Source organism: Lepisma saccharinum, chromosome 1 (assembly GCF_977018435.1).
Source record: "Lepisma saccharinum chromosome 1, izLepSacc3.1, whole genome shotgun sequence".
NCBI classification, from domain to species: Eukaryota; Metazoa; Arthropoda; class Insecta; order Zygentoma; family Lepismatidae; genus Lepisma; species Lepisma saccharinum.
In genome coordinates this window covers 11,505,076-11,515,621 of record NC_139229.1, presented here as the reverse complement: position 1 = coordinate 11,515,621, position 10,546 = coordinate 11,505,076, and the positions used below count along the sequence as shown (strand labels likewise).

The window sequence follows — 10,546 nt, the reverse complement described above, 5'->3', positions numbered from 1 at the left end:
TTCTGCAGTATTTGTAATCTCATTTACATTTATTACCACCATCCTTCAACCGAAGGTGGAAATCTTGTTCCTCCAACCACGACTTGCGAAATACACACAGTAATTTCTTTTTTTTAAATTCAGAAGACTTTACCTTGCGAAAATATAATACGTATGTATACAATAAAGAAAATGATGTTTTCTAATTTCGGATGAGTAACTTCGTGTTTTCACGTTCTTTCTTTCAGCTTAGTTAACGCAATGATAATTCTAGTATGCAGTAGTCATAATGCTATCTTAACAGAACATGACATGACGTTTTTGAATATGCTTACTTATTTTTTATTGTACTATATATTACAATTTTCGTAACTTTACGTAAAAACAAAGAAGAAAGAAAACAAGCCAATTTTCGTCTTAAATGAATTCTTGCTACTTTTCTTTTCCAAGAAAAGTCAATGTTTTTTATCGTACTACAGATACGATCAAACAATTAACAGTACCATGCAGGAAAGAACGAGAAGAGAGTGTACCAACGCATCTGTCGTGATTTGAACGCTGTCATTGCCGCCCTCATCTGATGGGGTACTTCTTCGAATTTCTTTGATACCTGCAATTGAAGAACTAGGCAGTTAACATGAATAATATATAAAAACTATGATATTAGTATGTCCCGTAACTTCTCCTAGCTTCCTTCAATAATGAGCCCTTTTTTCTCTCTGAAGCATGTGTACAGCTTGCGCAGTGATGAATTCAGGCGGTGGCTTGGCTCGGGAGGGACCCCCTTCGGAAATTATAAAGTCTCCCCGAAAATTTCAGTAACCTGACAGAGCATTCGGAAAATAGCTAATAAATTTGGCAACCATGTTCACTTTGGCTTTGCTTCATTCATTAACGTATAATGTATTTTATCTGTCTTTCGTAGTAATAAGTGCTGATTCAGTGTTTTCACGTTCTTTTTTTCAGCTTAGTTAACGCAATGTTAATGTTAGTATAAAGTATAATGTATAATATAAAGTCATAATGCTTTCTCAACAGAACAAGACGTGACGTTTTTGAATATGCTGACTTATTATTTTATTCTAATATCTATTACAATTTTACGAAAAATAAACAAGTAAAAATAAAACAAGTCAGAGTTCGTCTTAAATTAATTTCTGCTACTTCTTTTCCTTTATGATAAATCAATTTATTTTATCGTATTACATGTACGATAGGAAAGAACGAGAAGAGAATGTACCAAAACATCTGTCGAGATTTGAGGGCAGCCATTTTTGCCGTACGCATCTGACGGGGTACTTTTTCGTTCTTCTTAATTGAAGGACTAGGCAGTTAATAGAAATAATTATCATATTAGTACGTCCCGTAACATATCCTAGCTTCCTTCAAGAATGGCCCCTTTTCCTCTCTCAAGCACGTGTACAGCTTGAGTTTTGCACAGAGGCTAATCGGGTCTGGACTTCAAGTTTAAAGTGGGATACGAACCACCATATGCCTCCACCGGGTATTGAACCGGGACCCCTTGATTCCAAGGCGAAGACGTTACCACTACGGCCATCGGGGAGACACTCAAGTGTACAGTTTGAGCAGTGATAAATTCAGGGGGTTACCCCTGGGGGGCAAGGGGGCTCCAGGAAATTATAAAGTCCCCACGAAAATTTCAGTAACGTGACAGAGCATTCGTACAATGGCTAAGAAATTTGGCAACCACTTTGGCTTTCCTCCATTCAGTTTATTTAAACGTAAAACGTATTTTCTTTTCTGCATTTTCGCAGCAACAAGCGAAAGAGGAGAGAAGAAGGAAGAAGAATGAAGGAAAAAGAGCGTGAGATAAAGAGTCCAACCACATTCTAGATGGAAGTAAATATGTTTAGCCTTTTAGGTGAAAGTACAGTTGACAAGGGAAAGCCACCTGCTAGAATGTTCCAGAACAACTTTCTAATAGTCTGGAGGGGAGTAATGTTTGTGTATATATATCGTCCTGTTTTTGTACCTTGTTACATTTGTACTTGGTGCAGAGTCTGAAGAAGACCTTGCTAGAAGGTTGACACGTTACGTTTACTTTATAGTTTTTCTTGTATGTACGCACTGCTTGCATTATAGAATTATTTTCCTGTAGTTTACGGTTATTACAAGCATAACAAAACAGTTTTTCTTTGTGACGTTTCAGGAGAACACACGCTCCTTTCATCAGACATTTATTTTCATTTTGACTAAAGATGGCACGAACACGATTTGGACATTATAAATCTAAACCCAAGAACAGGTTTGTCAACTCATATCATCGAAGAGAAGCATTTGATTTAAAAGAGAAGGGTTTTAAAAAGATTAACGGGAAACACAGAGTTGAATGTCTGGGAAGCTTCGTTCATTGCAGAAGTACACTGGAATAAATTAAATAATGAAATTGGTAACATCGATCCAGTATGGAGTTTTCTTTTTCACAAATGGAGTAAGCCACCATCTTTAAAATTTAATTTAACAGAAAACATAAAGAGACTTTGTGAAAACAATGATGAATTTGAATTACTTGATGATATTTGGGATTCATAATTTTAAAAAGATCTGAAATAAAAATAGAACAGACTGCTTCTTTTCACAGTTAAGTTGCTATATTACAACAATGTAACATTGACAACATCCATTATATAACGGATTCTTTTTGTTTAAAAAATTACTAACCATGGTTATAACCAGCCCTGGCCCATATCCATGGCAACGGTTGAAGTTTTTGCGTCCGATGACGTGTAACCGGCCAAGTGAATGCATCACTTCAATGTGAAGTCACGTGAAATGACAGAACGACAGTGCTGCAGTATGCAGATATTAAACACCAGAACAAGAACAATGTCTAGATGAGGATGTGTACTACAGGCTATGGAAAAGGAGATGTGATAACCACTAACGCCGTCAAACGGTTAGGCGGGAACTTTACGTCACATACCATGAAGAAGTAATAGGATCTGAACTGATTATGTCCTTTGCGATTAGTCCACTCAGAATTAGTTCACTTCATCAAATGATTTACTAAATCTCATCAAATTACATTGTCGAGTTCATTATTTGTGTTCTTTTTGGTTTAGGTTCAACATCTTCCCCGAAGAGAAAATTATGCTAATTTCTTTGTTTTCCTTGTCCTGTACATCCAGGGTCAAGGAAGTCAGTAATAAGGTGTGTTATATACAATGTACACCTATAGATTGAATTGTATCTTCTCCAAATATGATGTATAAAGAAACAAACTGTCGGATAACTAAGTGAGGTGAGTGTACATTTTTATATTACTATTATAGTTAGTGGAACCACAAGCAAATAAACCTGTGCAGACTCGCGACTCCTGTGCACCGTACTCCAGTGTAGAGGGGAGGAGAGAGTGGAGCAGCTCTCTTATAGCCCGAGTTGAACGGAAGAGGAGGAACTGCGCGGGGACTTTTCGACGAAGGTTCTTTTTCTTGTGGTCGCTCTTATAAGGAAGGGGAACTGTGATTGGACATTCATCTATTTTATCACTTCTTCATCATCTCAATTGACTTCAATGGCCGGAAGAGCAAAGTAAATTTATCAAATATAAATGCAAACACGTACAGTTTAATAAATAACCAAAATAGAATGAAAAATTAGCAGTTTGTATTTTTATTGCTTTATGTGAATATGTAGAGAAAAACGAGAGAGAATTGTACACCAATGGCAAAAGAAATGGTAGGCGAATTGTCCATCAACATTTTCCTCCAGTCTGTTTTCCCCAATCTGGTGATCACAAATTGAAATAAGCAGAGGACAACATCTGCTTTCCATTATTTAAAACAACACAGGATGTAAAAAAAAATGAAAATAACGTTGGACAATTTGCCTACTATTATCTATCTCTTCAAGTATAAAAATACATCTAAATTTAGAACCACACTAAGGAGCTTGCTAATGTAACATTTGTTATATAGAAGATTATTTGTGTCATATTTTCCATTAATGGACATCAGTGGCGTAGCATGAGCATTTCGCCAAGTTAGAAGGAAGCGTAGGCCTTTTTTTTTTTGCTTAAGAGTTTACCTATGGAATTAGCTGACATATGTATTGTCTATTTAAAATCACAATCTCATTGTGTTTATTGCATTAAGTCAGCCGGGTTCCGATAAAACATGATCCATGCTTGTTTTATGTAGAAAATAAGATGCCTCAGTGTGTAATAAATGCTTGGAGCACTGGTGTTTTATACCATTTTTAATTATATTGCTCAAGTCAGAAACACCGCACACCATTCGGAGTATTTTGCTCCACACGTAACACATGTGTAGCAAAACAGTATTTTATAATCAAGGAAACCTTTCGGCATGACGCAAGTAATTAAAAAACCTACCTCAATCACAAGTGCCTTTAGAACAACAGTATACTTCATTGTTGTGGATGATACAACTATTGAATGATTTGGTTTATTTTACTTCGCTTTCTATCACTTTTGGCTAATCGCAAATATGAATATGAGTGATGATATTGATGAAGAGACACTCACAAAGAACAAACATGCGTAGGCTCGGGATTCGAACCAGAAACCTCTCGCGCTGTGCAAAACACACTGACACGAAGGGGGGGGGGGTGGATGAGCCAACAATCGTACACTCTACTGACGTAACAGTGCCTATTAGTAGTAATTCAGAGTTTCAGACCACTGTTTATTGTATCTTGAGAATGCTGATAAACATTTTAAAATAATTTTGTCAAGAGATCATACAATGTTAAGAGTTTTGAAACAAATACTAAACATTTCCACTGGCACAATATTAGGCAGTTAGATACTAACGAAAAAATATTTTTTTAAATAAATAGTTTTGTGGGTTAGGTGGTAGAGCAGCCACAGGCTGAACTTCTACTACGAGGACTTTATCAACTTGTTTGACAAAAACTTTTTTGTTCTTTTAGTTTTTAATGCACTTCACTGTTCTTGCGATAAATTACACGATGCAGTGATTATTAAAGAAAGATACGTCAGTCAATATTGCTTATTGTAGCATCACACAGCACGAGCAGAGGCACGAGCGCTAAAAACCGGGTAGGAATTCTACTTCTGTCGTCTTCATCGGAAGTACAGTCTTAGAAAAAATACCTGGGCCACGGGACGTAGAATTTCGTAACGTCTTAAAGCCTGTTGTTTATGCAACCCAAATAACAAAATATTCGCTTAAGTTTGCCTGGTGATTCTGAGTTCTCGGGAAAGATTGAGCTTTGATAGCATGAGTCACATGACTCGTGCCCCAGCCACAACAAACAGCTGGGTGCTACGATGCCTCCAGATGAAAATTTCAGGAACTGGTTTCTTGACAAGACCTACTCGTAAAGAAATACTATTCTTTCAAGTGATATTAGAGTCATTGTCAAGAGGTTCGCTGAAATGATGGTTCTCATCACAGACCACATGCCACACGTTAATTGTTTAAGTCCAGTTCATGCACTGGACCTACAGATTAAAATGGGATCCGAACCAAATGCCTCTCTATTTGGTATTGAATTCGGAAGCCTTTCATTACATGGCGAAGACGTTACCACTACGACATCAGAGAGGCAATGGAACCCCTTGAGAAAGAGATAAGCGAAAATTTCTACGTGACAAACCATATTTGCCCGTAAATTTTAAAAATAAGACAATATTTTGTACTGACAGTTTCGAACCGTGGGAGAGGCATATATTTTTTTGTACCATCGTCCATTTCACGAGTTTATAATTCTTCCTCACCGACACGAGTAACGCGAGTGGTAGAAGAAAAGCGAAGTAAAATAACTGAAACAGAAATAAAAGGAAAAAGCGAAATAAATTTTATTCATAATATTCTGCAGTCACTTGAGTTGTATTCACGGGATGCTATCTTTAAAGAAAGCCGTGGTCTCTTCCTTGTCTTTTTTGCTTTCTTTGTGCTCTTGCTTCCCCCGTCACGATTGGTCTAAAACTAATTAATGCGACGTTAATTAAACAATCCAAACAACGAAACAATGCACAATCAACTGCACAAAACAACATTCCAAATGTTTTCGAATCGGAAAACAATTGAGATGCTGTAAAATGACTTAAGATGCAGTAATAAAGTGGGAATTCGGTACCGTATAGAATTAAATCGGTAGAGATGTTCGATTTGATTGGATGTTTGTTATTTAGATTTGCTATTCTTTCACTTTTGGCAAATAGCGACGATGAAGATGAGTGATGCTATGATGAAATTGATGAAGGGACACTTACCAAGGACACCCACGCCCAAGTCGAGATTCTAACCAGGGATCCATGGCATCGTAGCGCGCTGTGCTAACCACTCCTCCATGGAGTGGACATTATAGCATATTTTGTGTGCTCAATTGGGATCAATCAATGGAATGAATAGGCATATTATATGATTAATAAATTCATATCATAATACCACGTCATATTATTCGGCACGAAGTAACATCAGAGACATTCAATCTTGCATTTTTGCCTTTCAACTAATTCTTTGATTTCAGGTTAATCACAACAATAAGATAAATTATGAAGCAAATGATAGTGAATGTGGGATATTATTACGAATTACCTGACAGAAACAACATTAAGCAGGCTCGGTGGTCAAGCTCATTAAGTGATTGACATTCGATATCGTCGCCAAAGTTCCCGGGTTTGAGTACCGTCCTTGTCGGGGGTGTTTGACTATTTCGTCATCAATTTCATGTAATGGTCACTCGTCCTTATCGTCGCGATCATCGAACAGGGAATAAAAATTATAAAAATAAATACGATGGAAGAGTACTTATTTAATCTCTCACGAAATCTCCTACAAAACCTGAATATATAAAATACATGTATATTCATTCACATACATTTTCGATTTCTATATTTAACTAATCGAGACCGAGAACGGGAGAGCAATTTTCAATTCGACAAACCGAGAGACGGAGAAACTGTCAAGTCTCGTTTCTTCTTGGCACCTCCGTAATCGAGTTGTTCTGTTTGTCATTGGCTTTGTATGGGCAATTATTGCCAGTATTCTTCCCCAGCAGGTAAACCATAACGATGAATTATGATGAAATGAAGCAGATAAAAGGGCAAGAACAAGAAAGTCATGCCTGTTCGGGACTCCAACCCAGAACCTTATGTAACGAGATTTGAAATTCTGGAGAAGGCGTCCGTGTTTCACTTGGTTTTCTCTTTCCTCTACTTCTCTTATATTATCATACATGTATAATAAAAATGGATCTGATACGATATGTTGCGATTCATAATTGTGCTGGTTAGATGCTACAGATGTGAACTCCAAACTGCAATATATTATTCCCTTGTGTTTCGTATGTGGTTGAACATGAAATTTTCTTACACTGTGACAATTTCTTTCTTAGTTTTGGTTTGGTGCACAGATATGCTAATCTGGACTAGACCTTCAGTTTAAAGTGGGATACTAACCACTATGTGCATCCACCGTGTATCAAACCCGGGATCCACTGATTACAAGGCGACGACGTTATCACTACGCCATCGAGGAGGCCCCATGACAAAATGTTATTCACTCGATCTCTACCATAATTTATTTCAGCATTTACATTTTCGATTTCTTCTTCTTTTTTCCTTTTGTTAACTACTCTTATACAACTCTTTTTGCGTCTTCGAATTTCTTCTTGTTTCAGGAAAAAATAATACATGCAGGCTGTATAAAAATCCCCCGTTCAAATAGATAAAACGTTCACTCTCGAGAACTAATTTACATGTTTATCACTAAAGTAACCATTAGGAAGGAAACTATTGAAATGGTAACTGATATAACTGCAGATGAAACAATACTTACAGCCACTAACGAAATATCTATTCTTGTGTAGCCTCACAGACAAGTATATGGTGAGTCATTCACTCTTGCTGACTACGGGCGAAGGTCACTGAACTAAAGGGTGGTGGCAAGCAAGCAGGCTTCTGCTCTACCAAAGACGAGGTCACGTGTTCCAGTTATCAATGGCGTACGAAATAAGGAGGAACACAGCTATCTGCCGTATGTTTTGGTCCCGACATTGCACTTTATCGTCGTGGCCTTGAAGTTCCCTCAGGGCACTCCTACGTAAAGGCTTCTCAGCTAGAAGGATATCTTCCACATTGAGTGGAGGAAAAGTGGGTGCGTATAGAGGTCCTTCAACTTTCGTATTCTTTTTCATTTCAGAACCCGTGCTGTATCGTCGACTTAATCCAATCTATCCGATGTAGGTTTTAATCTGGACAATAACGGGATTGTGTTAGTTGCTTGATTTGGTGTCTTAAGTCCACTTTATGTCCTGTTAGGCTAATCGTGCATGGACCTATAATTTAAAGGGGGATCCGAACCACTATGTTCCTCCACCGAGTATCGAACCCGGGATCCCTTAATTACAAGGCGCCCACGATCCCACTGCGCCATCGGGGATTGTGTTCGAAACGAATGAATCAAATTTGAGTGATATGATATGCATATGCAACCATTGGAAGACTATTGAAGGAAAAGCTATGGGAACCTGCCAGTTTTTCTACTGCAGACAGGAAACCATAAACATGGAAGAGAAGCTTATATTCTATGAAACCTGACGCTATGTGCTCGAATACTGGCTAAATATAATCCATAGAGGCATAGCAACGTTAAACAACCTCTTATATGATACATATAGGTTTAAAAAGGTCAAAATACAAAGATTGTGTGCGCCTCACTGATGGCGTAGTGGTAAGGCCTTGTAATCAAGGGGTCTGGGGTACGATACCAGGTGATCGCACATAGTGGTTCGGATCCCACTTTAAACTGTATGCACTTCAGATTAGTCTATCTGTGCCGGTGACTCAGTCGGTAACGCGTCTAACTACCATGCTATAGGTCCCGGGTTCGATTCCCGGCCGGTTCAAGCCCGGGAACTTTTCTAACGTTGGAAGCGGCCCCAGCGCCCACCCAGCGTCGAATGACATGGGTACCTGGGGGAAACCCTGGTGGTAAAGGCGGTCAGGGGCGTGATGCTGATCACATCACCCCCACTCACGAACGAATCAAGAAAGTGTGGGGCGGCGTGATGATGATCACATCACCCCCACTCACGAACGAATCAAGAAAGTGTGGGGCGGCGTGATGCTGATCACATCACCCCCACTCACGAACGAATCAAGAAAGTGTGGGGCGTTACCCCCACACCCCCTATACGCCTTCATGGCGTAGCGCCAAGCACAGGTGAGAACTTTACCTTTTTTTTTTTTGCATACAGTGGACTTACAACAAAATTTCAACTTGCGATAAAGATTATGATAAGGTATTAAAGAATTGGGTCTAACACATTTTTTTATTGTTTACCAATGACATTATTAACTAATATTCTTAATTTCAGTTTCAAGATGAAATCGGCTACGAAATAAAAGGAGTGGGTTCATATTTCTGTTACGAAATTCCACTTTTGTAGTAGACCTGTGCCACACTAAGTTGTGACAATAAACAAATCTGAGACACTTTCAAAGTATTAAATTTCTATCTACGTATTTGGGAAAAATCTTTCAATATAATACTTTTTTTGGACGCGTCAAATCATAGTATTTAATTCCTGTTTTAGCAGCTTTAAGAAACCTGATTTTTTTTTGGGGGGGGTTACAAATGCCCTTTCTGCTCCCGTCAAGTTACGCCTATGACAAACAGGAATTCAAAGTAAAAGACTGTCCCGACTAAATCGGGAGACACGTCTGATAGATTTACAATTGGGAAAATCATAATTAAGCTTGTAGTTGAAAACAACCTATTTTCATATATTGCATGCAGCTCTACTTTTTCTGCAATGTGGATCAAGAACTGGGGACGTGGAGAAACACAACACTCCACGTAACCAATAGTCACGTGACCCTCTTTGCTTTTCTGTCATGTTGACCTTCGCGTGGAACACATTTCTCGGTGTTAAGACAGGCAAAATCACCCGATCATCGAAGGGTGCAATATGTGTTGCCTACCCTCCTGCATTACTTGCTCCTATTAAAGCCTTATGGGGAAGAACTTTTTTCCATGACTGTACACCGCCTTGAATCGGAAGGCAGGAAAGGTCACATGGCCCCTAGAACCAATCAGGTCTCCGTACGCCCGCATATGGCGAGAGCATTTCGCCCGTGCTGTAGAGATCCAAGCCACAAGCTTTCCCTCCTTCTCTCTGCCTACAGGCACGTATGGTCCTGTACAGTCTGAGAAAAAAATACCTGGGCCACGGGACGTAGAATTTCGTAACGTCTTAAAGCCTGTTGTTTATGCAACCCAAATAACAAAATATTCGCTTAAGTTTGCCTGGTGATTCTGACTTCTCGGGAAGGATTGAGCTTTGATAGCATGAGTCACATGACTCGTGCCCCAGCCACAACAAACAGCTGGGTGCTACGATGCCTCCAGAAGAAAATTTCAGGAACTGGTTTCTTGACAAGAGCTACTCGTAAGGAAATACTATTCTATCAAGTGATATTAGAGTCATTGTCAAGAAGGTTCGCTGAAATGATGGTTCTCATCACAGACCACATGCCACACGTTAATTGTTTAAGTCTAGTTCATGCACTGGACCTACAGATTAAAATGGGATTCGAACCAAAGCCTCTCTA

At 38.8% G+C, this 10,546-nt stretch overlaps 1 protein-coding gene across 1 annotated transcript in view; it reads right to left on the bottom strand.

Moving 5' to 3' along the window:
• Positions 1-311: 311 nt before the first annotated feature.
• The window catches only part of LOC145984352 (scoloptoxin SSD43-like), a 43,967-nt gene continuing 33,732 nt past the window's right edge, over positions 312-10,546 (bottom strand). Inside the window, exon 7 of the mRNA XM_083118041.1 lies at positions 312-589. Coding sequence (XP_082974167.1) covers positions 465-589 — 125 coding nt within the window. The 3' untranslated portion in view covers positions 312-464. The remainder of the gene's footprint in view (positions 590-10,546) is intronic.